Source organism: Oryx dammah, unplaced genomic scaffold (genome assembly GCF_014754425.2).
Source record: "Oryx dammah isolate SB20612 unplaced genomic scaffold, SCBI_Odam_1.1 HiC_scaffold_25, whole genome shotgun sequence".
NCBI lineage: Eukaryota > Metazoa > Chordata > Mammalia > Artiodactyla > Bovidae > Oryx > Oryx dammah.
Window position 1 is genome coordinate 47,284,440 of NW_024070209.1, and position 19,726 is coordinate 47,304,165.

Consider the following 19,726-nt stretch of genomic DNA (forward strand, 5'->3'; position numbering starts at 1 on the left):
GCTATAGCCCACCAAGCTCCTCTGTCCATGGGATTTCCCTAGCAAGAATACTGAAGTGGATTGCCATCTTCTTCTCCATGGTATCTTTCTGACCCAGGGATCCAACCTGGGCCACCAGGGAAGCTTTGTTGATCAGCTGCTGACTTCCCATTTCAGTGTTATTTTAACAGGAATTACACGTGTGAGAAAGGTGGAGAGAGCATGATAGTTTTCTCAGCTCTTCCGGACTCCGAAGGTCAAGGTCTGGATGTGCCCCTGGCCCAGCCCAGCGCCCCAGCTCACCTTTCTCAGCATCAGACTCTGTGTCACTGTTAGTTAGCTTTCTTTCACCCTCTCAAGTGTGTGCTCTTGAGGGCAGGGCCTGGGTCTTGGTCACTCCGGGCCCTGCTGGCCCAGGGGCACCCAGAAGGCTCTCTCGGTTAAGTCACGACTCAAAAAGGAAGTAAGTGACCGGAGTTGGGGTCATGCTCCATCAGCACTCTCGAGGGACCCTCCCGAGCACCCTGACTTCTCTGAGCCTCAGCTGCTTCATCTGGAGTCACATGGAGTCATGACCCTGTTCTGACCTCCCAGGGCAGAAGGCGATGCCACACGCGCGATCGCTTGGCGCGTAGCCTCCCTACTGCAAACGCAGCCAAGACCTTTGAAATGCATGGAGGATGAGGGCGGAGACCTCCCCATCCTCACACCAGACTCCCGCCCTCTCCCCGGCCAGGGCCCTCCCTCCCCGCTCCCTCCTCCACCCCCACCCCGCCACCAACTGCCCCGCCCGGACCTTCTCAGCCGAGCTCCGCTGGGACCCGGTGTCCCGAGCAAGCCAAGATGCAGGCGCGGCTGTGGCTCCTCCTCGCCGCGCTGCTGGCAGGTAACGCGGGGATACCCTGGGGGCGCGGGGCTGGATGCTGGGGCTCTGCGCTGGGCGCGTGAAGGGCCTGAGGCGTGAAGTTTAGGCAAAGCTGTCCCCGCAGGATGCCGTACCCAGGCCCCCGATCTTCGGGGGCACCCGGGAGGCAGCCTCGGTCCCTGGGGATAGAAAACCTCCCAGGGAGCCCATTACCCCTAGGAGTCCCCGGAGCCTCTGCACTGAGGCCACTTCTGCCCCCAAAGCCTGAACCTAGGAAAACAGAGACCGGAAGAGAGGAGGGAGAGTTGAAGGAGATGGAAAAGAAGAAAAGAGATGGGGAGGTCTAGAGAGGAAGGACATATGCCAGGGCCCCAGTTCTGGCTTTGGTGCCCATCTCTTGGCCCAAGGTTCCATAGACACATTTTGATTACTTCCGGGGAAGTATCTGTAGGACAGTTCGCCAAATACCAGGCTGTTGCCAGTTTTCAGACAGGTGTGGCAGGGTGCCCCCTTAGGGTGACTTGGTTCCTGAATATTCCCCGGGGGTGGGTATTGTGGGCAGTGTAGCTTCCAGAACAAGCAGCGATGGGGTTGGAATATTGGAACAAGAACAGAGCAGGGAGTCTGTCCCTCTGGCCAGCCCAGGCAGTCTGTCTTGTAGAAGAAATCCCTCCCCACTCCAAACTGCCCACTAACTTGTGGTTGATTTGCTCTCTAATCTAAAAATTCCCAAACTGGTCCTCCTGCCAAGGTGGCACAGCCTGCCAGCCTGGCTCTGACCTAGTGAACTCAATGGCATCTCTAGCAGAAGCTAGTCTAGGCCATTCAAAGCGACTAGAGTTACTTCGGATCATTTTAGAAAGAGCAGGTCCCTCTGAGCGGGATCACCGGGTGACTGAGACGATGAAACGAATCAAATGAAACCATGCCCGTGGCAAGGCCTGGCCCTGGGACCACAGCCAGGGGTTCCGTCTCCAGGGGCTGAAAAGCAAGTGGGTGCGAGAGAAACCAGGGTGTGTCTGGGCCAGGAAGTCTTCGAGTCAGGACGCAGGCAAGGATCTCCACAAAGACCCCAAAGCCCCTCTGACCTGTCTGTCTCTCGAGGGGGCCCATTGGGGCTTTCTTAGAAGGGCCTGGGAAGTCTGTGTATTCTCAACCCCACTATGTGCGCATAAGCCTGTGACCGGGATCCTAGAGAGGATCACAGGTTTCCTCATTTCGGAGAGGGGCACAAAGCTTAGGTTCTGGGGTCCCAGACCTGGGTTTAAATCTGAATCTACCACATAGAGGCCGTATGACCTTAAGCAGGTCGTTAACCTCCCTGAGCCTCTGTTTCCTCGTGTGTAAAATAGGTGTTATTTCCTCCCGAAAATTTTGGTGAGAATAAATGAGATAATGCATAAACCATGTTCAGCACAGTTTGATAAATATTGGCATTATCAGTTCTTTTTTAAAATTTATTTACTTTTGGCTCCACCACACAGCATCTGGGATCTTAGTTCCCCAACTGGGATTCAAGTTGTGTCCCCTGCGGTGGAAGGGTGGAGTCTTAATCCCTGGATGCTAGGGAAGTCCCTATCCGGTTCTTATTGTCTTCCCCAGGAGGTCAATGACTCCCAACAATGGAGAATCTCTACTCTGCTAAAAAGGCAGCATGGTTTTCAGGGAGAGGAGAGAAGGCTCATTAGCCACTTGGGCCCCAGGTATCTTCATTCTCAGTGGGAGTAAAAGCTTAGAGTGATCTGTGATGGGAGTCCAGAAGTTTGCTTCTTCAGTGTTAAAGAAGGTCAAGGCCAAGGAACCTGAGCCCCAAGTAGGATTATGAATGTGGGCTTGTTGTTGTTCAGTCGCCAAGTCATGTCCCACTCTTTGCGACCCCATGGACTGCAGCATACCAGGCCTCAGTCAGTCCCACACCATCTCCTGGGGTTTGCACAAGTTCATGTCCATTGAATCGGTGATGCCATCCAACTGTCTCATCCTCTGTCGTCCTCTTCTCCTTCTGTCCTCAATCTCTCCCAGCATCAGGGTCTTTTCTAATGAATGTGGGTTCAGAAAGGCTTGGGTACACACACACATGCACACACACGCATGCACACACAAACACCCTCTGCCCATCCAGGCCTATATCTTCTCTGGGATTCAGTGCTCCCGGATCTAGGTCCTGGTCTGCAGAGTCTTCTCTGCCCCACAGCTAAAATGAAAGCTTTACCAAGTCAGGTTCCGTTCCAGTAGCAACTGCTGAGAGGTGTCACATAGACGATGATTTACCCTAGTACAGTGAGGTTCAGTTTGCAGTGCTTTTTTGGACATTCTGAGTGTTGGAGGTGGCTCAGTGGTAAAGAATCTGCCTGCCAATGCAGGAGATCCCAGTTCAATCCTTGAGTTGGGATGATTCCCTGGAGAAGGAAGTGGCAAACCAGTACAGTATTCCTGCCTGGAGAATCCCATGGACAGAGGAGCCTGGCAGACTACAGTCTGTGGGGTCGCAAAAGAAGTCAGACACTCAACAACACTAAACAGCAACAACAAGCCTGGGAGGTAGGCAAGACAGCAGCATCAAACCGCCCTCCTTTTCCAGGAAGGAGACAGGGTCCACAGCTTGCTGGAGATGCCACAACTGATGTGGGGCACAGGCAGGGTTCAAGGCCAGGTCTGTGAGTTCTGCTCTGGGCCTCCTGATCATGGCCCTACCTGCAGGGGCTTCCCATTTGAGACTGAAGTGAACTCCCAGAACCTCTTCTGGGGTGTCTGTCCCTCCACTCGGGAATGGGGATGCATTACTCCCCAATTACTGGCTTGGGGAGTAGTGGGCTGGGATTGTGTCTATGGGGGACAGTGAGCTCCCGTTGCTGGTTGTTGTCACTGTCTGGAGACAGCGACTGGTCCTCTTGTAGGTTGACCAGAGCAGCCAGGTGTTCTGCCAGTAATTCTGAGCTCCTCTCTGAGCTTGACTTGGGTTTCCTTAGGCCACCTGGCACCTTTTGAAAGTCTTCATAGAGTGGCCACAGAACAAGGTGAAAGGCAACCAGCTTTGACTTCAGACTGTATGCTTGACTTTGACTCTTGGGTCACTTATTAGCTGTACGCAGGACTTTGAAGAAGGCATTTCAGGCCTCAGTTCCTCATGTGGGGATAAAAATCCTAAAGCAAGTCTGAAGCTTGATGGAGGTAACTTATGCCAAGAGCCAGACATAGAAGCATGCAGTCAACAAGTGGCACTTTTTCCCCTGTCCCCTATGTCAGGCTGGCTTCATGAACACCTGCCTGAGATGATCACCCTGGTGGGTGGGATGCTTTAAGTCCGGGAACTACCGGCTGTATTTCACACAGCCCCTGGGCCCTGCAAGCGGGCAGGCTCTCTCATCACTTCTCCTCTCATGTTTGACTCTGGGACCCCACAACCCCAGCCAAGAAAAGGTGCTGATGGTCTCTGCTCTTTCTGCTTCTCATAGCTCTGCACGGCAGCTTGGCCCTCGTGCAGACCCCTGCATCCTTGATGGTTCAGACCAACCAGACGGTGATGCTGTCCTGTAAAACCAAAACCTCACTTTCTAACACACGCATCTACTGGCTGCGGCTGCACCAGGCCCTGAGCGCTAGCAGTCACTATGAGTTCCTGGCCTACTGGGAGTCCGCCAAAAAGACTGTGTATGGCAAGGAGGTGGACGAGGAGAAGCTGACTGTGCTTGGAAATTCTCTCCAGAACACGCTCAAGCTCCAAAGTGTGAAGCCTGCTGACAGTGGTGTCTACTTCTGCATGGTCATTGGGATGCCCAACCTGATCTTTGGGACAGGAACTCAGCTGAGTGTGGGTAAGAATCCTGCTCAGTGCTGCAGATGAGCACTGAGTACCTACTGGGCGCTGAGTGCGTGCCATGTCCTGGGACGGCTCCCATTCTCAGCGAGCCCTACTTGGAGGGAGGGGTTGACTTCCAGGAGCAACAGCGCTACTGGTCTTTTTTTTTTCATGACTGAAAGCTGTATTTGAAACTTTTTATTTTGTATTGGAGTATAGCCAATTAACAAACAATATTGTGATAGTTTCAGGTGAACAGGGAAGCTACACATATGCATGTGCCCATTCTCCCCCGAGCTGTCTTCCCATCCAGGCTCCCGCGTAGCACTGAGCAGAGTTGCCAGTGCTGTACAGTTGGCCTTGTTGGTCATCCACTTTAAATATAGCCGTGGGTATCCATCCTAAACTCCCCTTAGCTATCCCTCCCTTCCATCCTTTCCCCTGGCAACCATAAGCCTCATTCTCTAACACTACTGTTAAGAGTAACGATAACCCAGAGCCAAGCTGGTGCAAAGGTTGTATGTAGTTATTTCATTTCATGCTATCGACCACACTGGGAGGCAGGTGCTGTTTGATTCCCATTGGAGATGAGATACTTTGGAGCATTGCTGCTTCTTCCAGTAACAGGGTGGCATTCTAGGCCCATCTGAGGCTGAGGCTGGATTGGTCCAAGTCCCGACACCTGCTAGAAGTCCCCTCCCAGTGTGCCCACAGGGAAAGAATATTCTTGCTGCCTGGACATACCCAACAAGAGCATTCATGTTGTGCGTGGGGGCCCAGAGTTGCAGGGAGCAAGGAGGCTAGACCCCAGACCCAGCTGCAAATTTACCATGTGCCCATGGGCAGGTCACTCCCCTCCCCAGGCCTCAGTTTTCCCATCTGTATCATCGGACTGCTAAGGACCTCCATGATTCCCTCTGGCCCTTAGAAGCTGCAGTTCCTCAGAAGTTAAGTCAGCAAGTGCAGTAGAAATATATTTCGAGCCACAGATGTAATTTAAGAATTTCTAGGGAGTTCCCTGATGGTCCAGTGATTAGGACTCATCACTTTCACTGCGTAGGACCCTGATTCAATTCTGGGTCAGGGAACTAGGACCCACAAACCTTGGCGAAAAAAAAAAAAAACCCTACAATGTAGCCACATTCAAAAAAAGTCAAAAGACACAAGTGAAATTAATTTAAATAATACATTTTGTTTAACCCAGTTTATGGACAATATTATTATTTCAGCATGAAATCAGTATGCAATTAATTACTGATATATTTTACATCTTCTTTTCGTACTAAGTGCTCAATATGTATTTTACATGTACAGCACATCTCGAGGCACACTGGCCACAGTAATGTGTTCTGTAGCACATTTGGCAGGTGGCTGCTGTGTTGGACAGTGAGGATTAAACTATCAAAGGTGAAAAGGAATTCTCAAAGGCCAACGTCTGGCTTCATCCCCCTCCCCAGATTAACTCATAGTCAAGGCCAACCCCCAGTGGGCCTCCCGCTATCTTGCTTCCCTCTCACCTGAGATCTTCTCAGGCTGGAGCATTGAGAGTGACAGGGGGCCCCCACGAATTGGATCACTCGGCATGGGAGGTGCAGACATAGCAACATAATTAAGAAGACACAAGCCAGAGTGATGCCCTCTTCACATGTCACCAGCCTCTGATCTTTTTTATTTTTTAACTTTCTATTTTGTATTGGGTATAGCCGATGAACAATGTTATGATAGTTTCAGGTGAAGAGCAAAGGGTTTCAGCCATACATGGACATGTATCCATTCTCCCCCAAACTCCCCTCCCATCCAGGCTGCCACATAACATTGAGCAGAGTTGTCTGTGCTGCACAGTACGTCCTTTTTGGTTATCCATTTTAAATACAGCAGCGTGTATGTGTCCATCTCCCAAACTGTCCCTTCCTGCCCTGGGTCTTAAATCAGGAGGTTGGGAGGATGGGGAGAACTCTCGCACCAGAAGCTGAGGCATCCCTGGAGGGATGGGTGCTAACTGATTCTTGTATTGAATATTAGGCTCTTCTGAGTTTGGGGGTTGAGTTTGGTTTATTATTTTTGTCTCTATAAGCCTCACATTTTCCACTCAAGAGATTTCAGGGGCTAAGAAAGGCAGATGGTGAAATAAGAAAAACTGGCTTTCAGAAGTTCCCCCCACCTCCTCCACTACCTGCCCGCTCCTGGCTTTGATCTTCCCAACCCCCTGACTCTGCCTGGCTCCCCAGGAAGGGCAATCTCTCCCCAAACACATGCTCCCAACTGTATCATCTCCCCGGGGATGGGGACTCCAGAGCAAGAGCTCACGCTCTGGCTGGAAGTTCAGGACAGTTTAAAGAGGACTCTTGGATGCTAGTGGTAAAGAACCTGCCTGCCAATGCTGGAGACATAAGGGGTGTGGATTTGATCCCTGGGTCGGGAAGATCCCTTGGAGGAGGGCAGAACAATCCATTCCAGTATTCTTGCCTGGAGAATCCCCATGGACAGAGGAGCCTGGCAGGCTACAGTCCTTAGGGTCGCATAGAGTTGGACACAACTAAATCAACTTACCATGCACTTGGATGGCAGAGAAAGTATTGGGGGGAAGATAGGCTTTTTTTCAGGCATGTCAAGACACCATGGGCTCAAAAGTCCTGCCCTTTTCAAAGAGGAGAGAAGTGGGGAGATTTGAACTGGGTGCTTCATTCGTGTCCGACTCTTTGCGACCCTGTGGACTGTAGTCCTCCCGGCTCTTCTCCATGAGGATTCTTCAGGCAAGAATACTGGAGTGGGTTGCCATGCCTTTCTCTTGGGGATCTTCCTGACCCAGGGATCAAACCCACGTATCTTACGTCTCCTGTATTGGCAGGTGAGTTCTTTACCACTAGCACCACCTGGGAAGGTGAGGGTGGGTGATCAAGAAGAATAAAGGACTCCTGACTCTGGGCAAGAAGACATTAAATCCTGCTCTTGTTGTCCAATGGTTAGGACTCCATGCTCCCAAGGCAGGGGATGTGGGTTTGATCCCTGGTCAGGGAACTGAGAGCCCACATGCCACGTGGTGTGGCCAAAAATTTTAAAACAAAAATTAGAACAAGTTCCCCCACAAACCTCCCAACAGCCCCAGGCCACTGGGGTCTGTAGATCTGCCCCCTGCAGGCTCACTGCTGCTCCAATGGGAGCCTGTAGGAAGGAGGGAGATGAACACTTCCGGAGCAGTGAGGACTAAAAGGGCTAAGGGAAGGCCAGGCTGAGACACCCCAGCTGAGGGCTGGGCTCCTCCCAGGCTTTCAGAACATGAGACTAAGGCTGTTCTCCCCCTTTACAACCGTTTCCTTCAACACCCTGATTACCTGAGGTGCCTAACTTTTAAAATTTTATTTATTTATTTGTTTGGCTGCATCAGGTCTTAGTTGCCTTATGTGGGATCTTCACTGCATCACGCAGGCTCTTTTGATGCGGTGCTCAGGCTCCCTAGTTGTGGGGCAGGCTCCAGAGAGCCCAGGCTCAGTATTTGTAGCACGTGGGCTTAGCTGTTCATGGTATGTAGGATCTTAGTTTCCTGACCAGGGATCAAACCCACGATTCCTGCATTGCAGGGCAGATTCTTTACCACTGGACCACCAGAGAAGTCCCCGTGCTTAACTTTTTGTTAAAATACATTTGGCCCTTAGGCAATGTGTGGTACGAGAATCTAATATAGGCATTTTTTGGCTCAGATGCTGGCCCTGCTGTTTATTGGCTCTTGAACTTGAGCAAGTTCAAATAAGCAACTTGAACTTATTTCAACCCTCTGAGCCAAGGCTTCTGGGGATAAAATGGAGAAACTAGTGCCCATCCCCAAAGTTATTGGTTCAGTAAGCTTAAGCTGACCTGCTTGGCACAACCACTAGCATGAGGTAGGAGCTTGGTAAGGGTTAATTCTGGTTAGCTGGGTCTTCTTGAAACCCCCCAGATCATGCAGAGCAGGGGGCACAATTTCTCTACTGCCCATGTCTCAGGGTGGTGAGGGTCAACATTTTATATGGAAGATGCCAGACCCAAAGGATCAAACAGTGGCTGCCCCTCCCAGTGCCCTTGACTCTAGAGCCCAAGTTCACGTGTCACACAATTCCCTCTCCTACCATTTTGCAGAAAATCAGTGAAATGTCCTTCCCCAGCTGTCAGAGGCAAGGGGTTGGATTCTCGAGCCTTGGGTGTCTCCCTTTGCCCTGTGGGCTTGTCTGCCTGCCCTGTCCCACCACTTCAGTCATACGACAGTGGATTAGAATGAAAGAGAGGCGTTACCCACCAGGAGTCAGGAGAGGAGCTTGCGGACCCCAGCGGGCTCTTTCCTTTGTGGGGCCTTGTAGGGGTCCCTTACATCACTAGTGTTCACCTTTGAAATTAAAGGTTAAGACTAGTCTAAAGGTCCCTCTGATAACATATGTTTGCTTGTTTTTTTTTTTCTTGGTTGAGTGCCAAAGCATGTGGGATCTCAGTTCTCTGACCAGGGATCGAACCTGTGCCCCCTACCATGGAAACACAGATTCTTAACCACTGAGGCTGAGAAAGAAAATCTCAACCTACACAACCTCCCAACCTGCTTGGTATTGTCCACCATCTCCTTTCTTCCAGCTTCTTCCATTCACACAAGGAGGAGGGCTTGGGGGTTGGTCGTGCCAAGGGTTAAGGGACTCCAGATGTAGCTCAAGATCTTCAGCGAGGTGAAGCCATCCATACTACTCACTTTGCTGGGCTCACTGTTCCCTTTCATTCTCACAACCACCTTAGAAAGGAGATGGGGGTCACCTCACAGAGAAACAATAGGACTTGGCCCTAGTCATTACTGTTGTTCAGTTGCTAAGTCGAATCTAACTCTTTGCAACCCCTTGGCTATAGAACACCAGGCTCCTCTGTCCTCCTCTGTCTCCTGGAGTTTGCTCAATTCATGTCCATTGAGATGGTGATGCTCTCTAATCACATTTTCACTGCCTCCTTCTCCTTTGACCCAGCATCAGGGTCTTTTCCAGTGAGTCAGCTCTTCAAATCAGGTGGCCAAAGTGTTGGAGCTTCAGCTTCAGCTTCAGCATCAGTCCTTCCAATGAATATTTAGGGTTGGTTTCCTTTAGTATTGACTGGTTTGATCTCCTTGCAGTCCACACAGTGGTTGATCAGGGGTCTTTTCATATCTGGATGGCTCCAGAGCCCCTCTCTCCAGGACACCAAGTTGACCTCCATCTCTGAGCCCTCAGATCCATCTGAGAATTACTAGATCAAAAATCCCATTAATCTGTGACCTTCAAGCCCGTGACAACCTAGGGAACACTGAGAAGGATTTTAATACCTGAGTATCAGACATGCAGTTGTAAGTTTTGTCTCTGAGTCCACCTGCTGTTTACCTGGCTAAGACATGTGTCTTGCTTGTTTTTGCAGTTGAGGTACTTCCTACCTCTCCCCAGCCAACCCAGAAGACCAGCCCTAAAAAGAAAGTGTGCCGATCCCCAAACCCGGTGACTCAGAAACGTGAGTTCTCCCATTCCTCCGGATTCTCAGAAGCACAGCCAACACTCTTCCTCCCTCTCTCCCTCCCTTCCTTCCATAAACTCTTCCCAAGTGTGGACTCTAGCCTGTTTCTCTAGCCCCTGAGCTGGAGTCTAAAGGAGAGCTGAGTGCGACAGCGGTGCTGTTTTCCAGTCGCTCATATTCTAGTGGGGGACACACTCGTAAATCGTCACAGGACAAAACTTAATGAAGGACTCAGTGTTCAGTCGCTAAGTCGTGTCTGACTGTTTGCAACCCCATGAACTATAGCCCAACAGGCTCCTCTGTCCATGGACTTTCCCAGGCAAGAATACTGGAGTGGGTTGCTATTTCCTTTTCCAGGGGATCTTCCCCAACCAGGGATTGAACTTGCATCTCCTGCATTGGCAGGCGGATTTTTTTACCACTAAGCTACCCGTGCCCCTAATGAAGGATCTATCTGCCCAATACTTGCACACGAATGTTCCCAGCAGCATTAATCTTTGTTTCTGTTGTTGTTAAGTTGTTGTTTGTTTTTTGGCTGTGCTAGGTTTTCACTGCTGCCCAGGCTTTTCTCTAGTTGTGGTGCACAGGCAAGCAGCAGCTTTCCCTGGAGTCACATTTTGGGCAGGTGATCACACTTCACCGAGGACCTTTAGCTGTGTCTAGGTCTCTCGTTCAGGTCATAGCTCAGGAAGCCTCCCCTGACCCCTCTCCGCCCAGAAGAAAGGGGTCTTTCTACCTTCCACATCCCTGCAGCTTATGCCCACCTCCATTACTTAAAACTTTATCCTGACATAATCTGCATGTCATAAAATTCACCCACTTTAAGTGCACGACTCAGTGATTTTTAATAAATTTCCCGAGTAATGCAACCATAACCACAAACTAGTTTTAGAACGTTTCCATCAAACTCTCAGATCCCTTGTGCCTATTTATAGTTAATCTCTGTCCCCCTCCCAGCCCCTGGCAACTGCTAATCTACATTCTGTCGCTATAGATTCATCTCTCCTAAACATTTCGTACAAATGGAGCCATATGGTATATGGTCTTTGTGCCTGGTTTCTTTCACTTCACATCACATTTCTGAGGTTCATCCAGGTTAGGAAACCCGTGGAGATGAGAGGGAGGCAGACAGAAGCTTCACGTCTCAGAAGGGAAAAGGACCTCCCAGGGCCTCTCCCCAAACTTTCCTCTCCGCGTGGCACCATCCAGCCTTGGTGATGGTGGTACCCTCCCCAAGAGCAGCCCATGCCATTTCCTTCCTCCCTTCCCCACCCCGCCCCTCCCCACCACCTCTTCTGCCCTAAAGCTGTAGCCATGAGACTGGCAGGGACTGTAGAACTCAGGGGACTTGAGTCTGTATCCAGGCTCTGCTTTTACTATCCAGATCGCCTTGGGCAGGTAATTGAACTTCTTTGAATCTTGTTTTTTCTGAACTGTAAAATGAGAGATAAAAATGATAGTAATCCCTTCCTTCCTCACAAGATGGAAGTTTGCAGTTAGTACTGTACTTGACACGTAACAGATCTTCAGTAAACGTTCTACCCCTTCTCTGACATCCGAAACTCTTTTTCAACCTTGGGCGTCAGTCGGCAGCCTTGCCATTTTTACCCATGGGTCCTGATTCTTCCTGCTTTGCTACTCACAAGGACCAGTCACAGGGAAAGAAAGAGTATCAGAGAAAGATTTGGGGTATCAGTTTATATTTGATATAAACTCTGCTGTTTACATAATTTACAAAATGGGCAGAAGGACAAATAGGCAACCCATAGAAGAAAAATCATGCATGGTCAATACATGAAAATAGGCTGAAATTGGCAAGTAGAAAATTGAAATGAAATATTATTTTTCACTCACTGCTCTGCAAAAATTAAAATCTCTGATGATGTCAGGAGTAGGCAGGGTACATGACTGGTGATTAGGAATGGAAATCAGTGAAGCCTTTTTGGAAGGCATTTTACAGTATCCGTTATTGAAAATGGATATAGTCTATGGTGAGTTGTTCTTGTTTTCAGTATCTGCCTTGGGCAGGCTCCTGCACAGGGAGAAATATACCTGGATGTTCTCTGCAGCCTTATTTGTAAAATGCAAAAAACAAACAGAATGTACATTAATGGCTAAATAATCCATGGTACAGCCATACTTCAGATGACATGCTGTTAGAAAAAAGAATATGCTGGCCTGTTTAAGAAAAAAGCCTGGTTTCAGAACAATTTGTACTGTATAAGCCTCTGTATTTTTAAAACTATATGTGCTACAATGAACATTGGGGTACATGTGTCTTTTGCAGTTATGCTTTTCTCAGGGTATATGTCCAGCAGTGGGATTGCAGTGGTTTTTAGTTTTTTAAGGAATCTTCATTCTGTTCTCCATAGTGGTTGTATCAGTTTACATTCCCACCAACAGCGCAAGAGGGTTCCCTTTTCTCCACACCCTCTCCAGCATTTATTGTAGACTTTTTGATGATGCCCATTCTGACCAGTGTGAGGTAATGGGAAATTGCTGTATAGCACAAGGAGCTCAACCTGGTGATCTGTCATAACCTAGAGGGGTGGGAGGGAGGTTTCAGAGAGGGGACCTATGTATACCTATGACTGACTCATGTTGATGTATGGCAGAAGCCTACACAACACTGTAAAGCAACTATCTCCAATTAAACATAAATTAAAAAAAAACTGTATGTGATGTGTCTATATAAATTACATATATGTATATGCAAATTAACAATGGTAGTTACTTCTGTGAAGGAGCTACAGTGAATATATATTCAGCTATTTCTTCTAAAATTAAAAATGTTTTTAAATAAATAATAAAAATCCCGTTAACAGGCATGCAAATTGTCTATCTCATTTTGAACAGAAGTAGCTACTGAGTTTATTAACTGTTTAAATTTGAATGTGGGATCTGAAGATTGGGCTTCCCTGGTGGCTCAGACAGTAAAGCATTTGACTGCAATGTGGGAGACCCAGGTTTGATCCCTGGGTCAGGAAGATCCCCTGGAGAAGGAAATGACAACCTACTCCAGTATTCTTGCCTGGAAAATTCCATGGATGGAGGAGCCTGGTGGGCTACAGTCCATGAGGTCGAAAAGAGTCAGACACAACTGAGTGACTTCACTTTCAGTTTCCTGAAGTTTTGTATATGAAATGATTTCAATATGTTTAAAGAGCCTAGAAAAGACTAGAAGGAAGCGTGCAAAAAAGTGGTATTCTCTGAGTGGTGGGTGGGGCTTCCTGTGGATTTTTCCTTCTTTGTATTTATCTGCATGTCTCAAATGTTCATTCAACATGCGTGTATTTTCCAGGTCTGTCCTGTTCCCCACTCATCATCGGCCTCCTGGTGGCCGGTGTCCTGATTCTTCTGGTGTCCTTGGGTGTGGCCATCCACCTGCGCTGTAAGTTGTGCCCTCTTGGGCTGCCATGTACATGTGTTTGCTCAGTCGCTCAGTCGTGTTCTACCCTTGCAACCCCAAGGACTGTAGCCTGCCAGGCTCCTCTGTCTATAGGATTTCCCAGGCAAGAATACGGGAGTAGGTTGCTATTTCCTTCTCCGGGTAGATTCTTTATCACTGAGCCACCTGGCAAGCCTGGGTCTTCATGGTGACTCCTTTTGCTGCTGGATGTGTCCCCGAGGGTCCTTTCTTCTCTAGGGGAACTGGGCAGGTGGCAGCCTGGTGGGAAGTTTGCTCCTCCAACCCCAAACCCATGATAATTCTGAGAAGTGATTCTTGGCCTGAGGCCAAGCTGTAGGAGTCAGAGACCACCCCATCTCTGGAGTCAGACAAACCTGGATTTGAATTCAACTCTTGATCTAGCGACTTGGGCAGATGCCCTGGCCCAACTGAGGCTCAGCTGCCCTACCCAGGGTAACCATATTACCTACCTCCTGGCTTGTTTCTGTAAAGTCCTGCCCCAGGGCATGTACTCTATAAGCAGGAACACCCAGGAACAGTTGGGGTGGAAATAGTGCATGGAAATTACACTGGGGGTTGCATTTCGCTCCCCAGAACTAGAAATCCTCCCCTGAGGCTGTTGGGAAACTCAGAGATGGTTTGCTGTTCTTGGCCACTTCAGAAGTAGGATCACCTCCTTCTATGGGCCCCCAGGGGAGCTGGTGGCTCAGATGGTAAAGAATCTGCCTGCAATGCAGCAGACCTGGGTTCTGTCCCTGGGTTGGGAAGATCCCCTGGAGAAGGGAATGGCAACCCATTCCAGTATTCTTGTCTGGAGAATTCCATGGACAAAGAACCTGGTGGGCTACAGTCCATGGGGTCACAAAGAGTCAGACTTGACTGAGAAACCAGCACTTTCACTTTCAGGGTAGTTTCAGGGAAGGCCAGCACCTCAGAGCCCCAGACTCTACTCCTGACTCTCCTCACCGGTGCCACTCTGGGCTTGAGCAAGTCACTCACCCCTCTCTGGGCTTCTATAAAATGAGAGGGGTTGGGCCACTGGAACATGGACTAGGTCAGTGGCTCTTTTAAAAGTCACAGACCCCTTTGAACATATGATCACAATTATGAACCCCCCTACAGGGGAATGCATAGTGTGCACACTTTTGCATATAATTGCCACCCAAAAAAGGATCCATTTATTTCATTCTAAGAACCATTAGAGCTCAGGGGTCTGCAAACATTTTGCTCAATGAACTCATCAGTGAAAAAAATCTTTTAATTATAAATACTAACTGCAACTAACTGTATTTTTAATATATTATGTATGTATATATTTAATATATACTTATAATATTTATTTAATAAATTATTAACATTTACATTACCTGGGTTTATTTAATATGTTGCATTAGCCAAAATGTTGGTTCAGATTTCTCTGTACCATCTTATAGAAATCCCAAATAAACTTTTTGGCCAACTGAATACTGTGTATATTATTAAATGTTCTTCAGAAATAAAAAGGATGAAAAAAAAATTAAAAAAAAAAAGAAATAAAAAGGATGAGATAAACATGAAAATACACATGCTCATATTTCCTTCTTACATTCCAAGGGGAAATCTTGCACACCCCCAGAGTCCGCAAGCTCTGGTTTAAGACCACCTGTCTGTACAGCCTCTCCTTCATGACCTGCCGTGAAGGGCAAGATGGTGCATTCAAGGGCATACAAACAATCACTCGCTAGCTACAGGATTTTAAGCAAGTTACTCAGTTACACACTCGCTCTATAGAGCAGTTTCCCCGTATGCAAAATGAGATAATAAATTTCAACTCATAGCATTAAAGGAGTTAAAACCCATGAAATGTTTGGAGCAGAGCCTGGAACCAAAAGAAGTGGTTCTAGGTGTTCGAGGTCCCTGTCATCACTCTGCTTGCTCTCTGGGGCTTGGTATCTGCAGTTCACAACCCATATCAACCAGCACTTTTGTTTTCTCCTTCCAGGCCTGCAGATGAGAGCCCGGCTTCGTCTCTTAAAACAGTAAGTGGTTAAGGTCTTAAAGAAGTGCCCAGCCTGCAGCCCTGGGTGTGACCCTGGCTTTCTCACCCCTGGCGGCTGCTCACAGGCATCTGAGGAGCCCCAGCCAGACACCACCTTCAAAAACTCACACGCTGTATAAGTAGATGGGGTGATGGAGTTCAGGCAAAGAGAGAAACTAAGCAAACAGAATACTGGCTAGTTGTTTAATTTTATGTCAAGTGTGATGAGATTTAGCTCTTAGCTTTTCTGAGGATAACAGTGAACTCTTTTTTTTCCCTAATTGCAATATGGTTGATTTACATTGTTGCGTTAGTTTCAGGTGTACAGCAAAGTGATGCAGTTATATATATTTTATTTTTCAGATTCTTTTCCACTATAGGTTATTGACTAAACAATCAACTCCTGCTTGGTTAGAACCAGTAGGATATCCCAAACTTTTGCCACCTGTTCTTTCATTAAACTTGGTCCTGCATGACATAAGAGGTTTATTTTTACAGATCAAGACCTCCTCAAAGTGTTTTGGGCAGTAGAGAGCAGAATGTAACTTGAAGACAAGTCAGTTGACCCCCACAAACAGTGGAATTCCTTCCTGGCTAGTGTTGTGTGTTGCACTTGACCCCACCTGGGTCCCAGAAGTCAGCAAATCCACCGGGGGCGCTGAGTCACACAGACACAGGGGCAACAAGCTTGCTCTTTAGGCCCACTGAACTGTGTAAGCTCCAGCAGAAGCCAAGGCTGCTTGCTGCTTCCATACTGAAGGGCTTCTGGACCACTATTTGGACATGGGCAGTGCCCTTGGACTGATTTTTCTGCCTCAAAACAGAGATAGTTTCACATTTACCTATCTCATTAATTACATTCCCCTCTATGTAGAGGTGTTTGAAAAAAAAAGAAAGTTCCTGCGCCTAGTTTGAGGATCAAGAGCTCTGGCTCCATTCAAGCAGATCTTGGTTTGAATTCTGTCTGCTACTCACCATGCTTGTGACTGTCAAGGCGAGTCACTTCACCTCTCTGAGCCTCTGATCCCTCATCTATAAAATGGGACAGCAGTAACAACCACGTGGCTATTGTAAGGACTTACTGGGGAAACACCTTCCAAGTGCTCGGCTCCTGTATTCTTGGAGTCCAAGCACCAGCTCATGCTACTTACAAAAGACAATTTTACAAGCCCAACAACCAAGACACAAAATGTTTTCTTGTTGATTATAAATGACATACAATATTATAGTAGTTTCAGGTGTGCAACATACAGAGTAGTTTTTAAATGCTTATTTTTATTTATTTACTTATTTTTGGCTATGCTGGGTCTTCATTGCTACACAGGGTTTTTTCCAGGTTAGGTGAGCAGGGGCTACTCTCTAGCTGTGGTGCAAGGGCTTCTCATTGCAGTGGCTTCTCTCACGGAGCACAGGCTCTAGGGTTCTCGACCTTCAGTAGTTGCAGCTCCTGGGCTCCAGAGTACAGGCTCAGTAGTTATGGCACACTGGGCTTAGTCGCCCTGAGGCAAGAGGGATCTTCCTGGATCAGGGATTGAACCTGTGTCTCCTGCATTGGGAGGCAAATTCTTAACCACTGAGCCACCAGGGAAGACCACAATGTACTTTTAAATATTCTGAAATTATAAATTTTCAAATATACTCACTATACTATATGTTCTACATTATCATATACATTGTATTTGTGTATATTTATACATGTTGTATTATACAGTTGCTTATACATGCCTGCTACATTTCATATTTTTTTGATGATTTTTTTTTTTTTTTTTTTGGCTGTACTGGGTCTTTATTGCTGTCAGCAGACTTTCTCTAGTTGTGGTGTGCAGGCTTCTCATTGTGGTGGCTTCTCTAGCTTCAGAGCACAAGCTCTGGGCACGTCGGCTTCAGCAGGTGGGGCTCCTGGGCTCTGGAGTGTGAGCTCAGTAGTTGTGGTGCACAGGCTCAGTTGCCTCGCAGCTGACTCTTCCAGGACCAGGGATCGAACCCATGTCCCCTGTATTAGCAGGCAGATTCTTAACCACTGGACTACCAGGGAAGTCCTTCGATGATCATTTTGATGGTCTGCAATTTTTACTTCATGTGCTAGATTTAGAAACACCCCCACATTTAGGAGACAGTAACTTAAGAGTTTTTGTCTCACCCTAGACCTCCGGTGTGTTTCCTTCGTATCTTCCTTGTGGTGACCTTTTATGGAAAATGTCTCCCCGTCAGGGTACTGCCTGTGACTCTGCCTCCCTCCCACCACTTTGTTTTAATTTGTTCCCCTGGTGATTTGATGCCAGTTTAGGGGGAGTCTTTTGCCAGACCTCATGCTGTGGCAAACCCAGGTGTGCTGAGGATCAGGTCAGGCAAGCAAGGGGCTGGGGGTGGCCCTAGGTGGGACCTGAGCCCCTTCACCCTCTTCATTCCAAACAGCTCTCCTCTCATCCATTGCCCATAGTTACACTTAACCTGTAAGATGTCGTTGAACAAAAGGGTCTGAGGCTAAAAGAAGTTTGGAAACCACCTCTGGATTTCCTCTCACGATCCAGGTGTGGATGAAATAGTCCCTGGGACTCAAAGAGCAGCTGTTACAAATTCAGGTTGCAGTTTGGGGCAGACATTCCCCACCTGCTAACTGGCTTTAGGAAATCATCCAGCACGTCAGCAGGTCATCCTCCTCTGGTCCCTTAATGCACATGGGTGAATTGCTTATCTTAGAAGGCACCTCAAGAGGTAACACCATTCAAAGCTAGAGTTCTTAGGGCTGCATTTTTTTTAAGCATTTAAATTTTGTGTGTGTGTCTTAAACAATTGTCTTTATGTTTACAAAAAGCAGTACAAAGTGAGGCAGTTCCTCAAAAGGTGACTTGGAGCTAGAAAATCCATCCTGAGCGTGAAAGTGTTAGCATTAGTTGTTAAGTTATGTCCAACTCTTTGCTACGCTATGGACTGTAGCCTGCCAGGCTTCTCTGTCCATGGGATTTCCCAGGCAAGAATACTGGAATGGGTTGCCATTTCCTTCTCCAGGCATCTTTAATTTTTCTTTAATGACGAAGATGGGCCTTAAAAACATTCTAACACAAAACTCTTGGCCCTAGGCTACTTACTGGGACTGGAGCCCTGCATCCTGAGGAGCTATTTATCTCTGTTATAGGAAATTCAATAGCATTTGCCTGAAAATAAGTGGTTTTACAAGTTTCCCTTTGTTTTAAGGTTTTACAAGTGACCAGAGAATATGTTTTCTGGTGTCCCGCTACAAAAACATTGGTCAGTGATGAGCGAGATCCAGAAAAATGAGAGAGAATGGACACACTCAGCTATGGAAATGTCACTGAAACCGCAGAAGCTGCCTGTTTTTAACTACAGCAAGTTCTTTCTATGGGCCTCCTGCATGGGATCTACTTGTTACATGATCACTGGCAATCTTAGAGAGAAGGCTTCAGAACCCCACGGCACTTCCTGCTACTTGCAAGGCACTCTGGAGGACTGAGTACAGAATGGCGCCCAGTGCACCACTTCTGGCTCCTGTAACTCAGCCTGGGTTGGGCTGGGAACTTTGTGTTGACCGTCCAGCCACCACATTTCTTTGCCCAGGTAGGGCAATGACACTGAGACCCGAATCTCTCATGGGATGGTGATGGGATGCGTCCCCTTGGTCTTCCGGGGCTAACCCTTTCCACAGGGTGGCCCCTGAGGGCAGACCCAGATTGGAAATGAGGCTTCCAAGGGGCTGATCTGGCTCTCAGGGTCACTTCAGTTTCTGAGGACCTCCTTTGGGCAGGAACTTGTGGTCTGGGAGACAAGAGGGCCCTTGATCTCCCACTAGGAAGTTCCACTTTCACTTCTGCCCTCCCATGGTTTATATATTTCTTTTCTTGCTCGCTGTTCCTTTTATGATAATATCTTGGTTGAACAATAAAGTCTTGAGTAAAAAAATGCAGATGGCTCCTGTGATGTAAATGCGCAAAAGCTCATCTATGCGGCAAAGATGTTTGTGCTCAGTTAAAAAGCAATTAACGAGGTTAAAATGACTATGGCTTCATTCTGCATCAAGCTCCTCGTGTGTGCATGCTAAGTTGCTGCAGTTGTGTCCTACTCTGCAACCCTGTGGACTGTAGCCTGCCAGGCTCCTCTGTCCATGGGATTCCCTAGGCAAGAATACTGGAGTGAGTTGCCATTTCCTCCTCC

The 19,726-nt window shown here is 47.9% G+C and overlaps 1 protein-coding gene across 1 annotated transcript; it reads left to right on the forward strand.

Moving 5' to 3' along the window:
- The first annotated feature begins 777 nt into the window (after window positions 1–777).
- CD8B (CD8b molecule) lies at window positions 778–19,478 on the forward strand. The gene is made up of 6 exons (XM_040224260.1): window positions 778–865; window positions 4,300–4,659; window positions 10,038–10,127; window positions 13,432–13,521; window positions 15,521–15,557; window positions 18,752–19,478. Exons 1-6 carry the CDS (start codon window positions 823–825, stop codon window positions 18,762–18,764), a joined length of 633 nt encoding a protein of 210 aa, XP_040080194.1. The 5' UTR covers window positions 778–822; the 3' UTR covers window positions 18,765–19,478.
- Window positions 19,479–19,726: the final 248 nt, after the last annotated feature.

Coding starts and splice junctions, on each gene's coding strand:
- CD8B (XM_040224260.1), top strand. CDS start 823: ATGCAGGCGCGGCTGTGGCTCCTCCTCGCCGCGCTGCTGGCAG. Junction 4,660..10,037: donor AGGAACTCAGCTGAGTGTGG/GTAAGAATCCTG, acceptor TTGTTTTTGCAG/TTGAGGTACTTCCTACCTCT. Junction 10,128..13,431: donor AAACCCGGTGACTCAGAAAC/GTGAGTTCTCCC, acceptor TGTATTTTCCAG/GTCTGTCCTGTTCCCCACTC.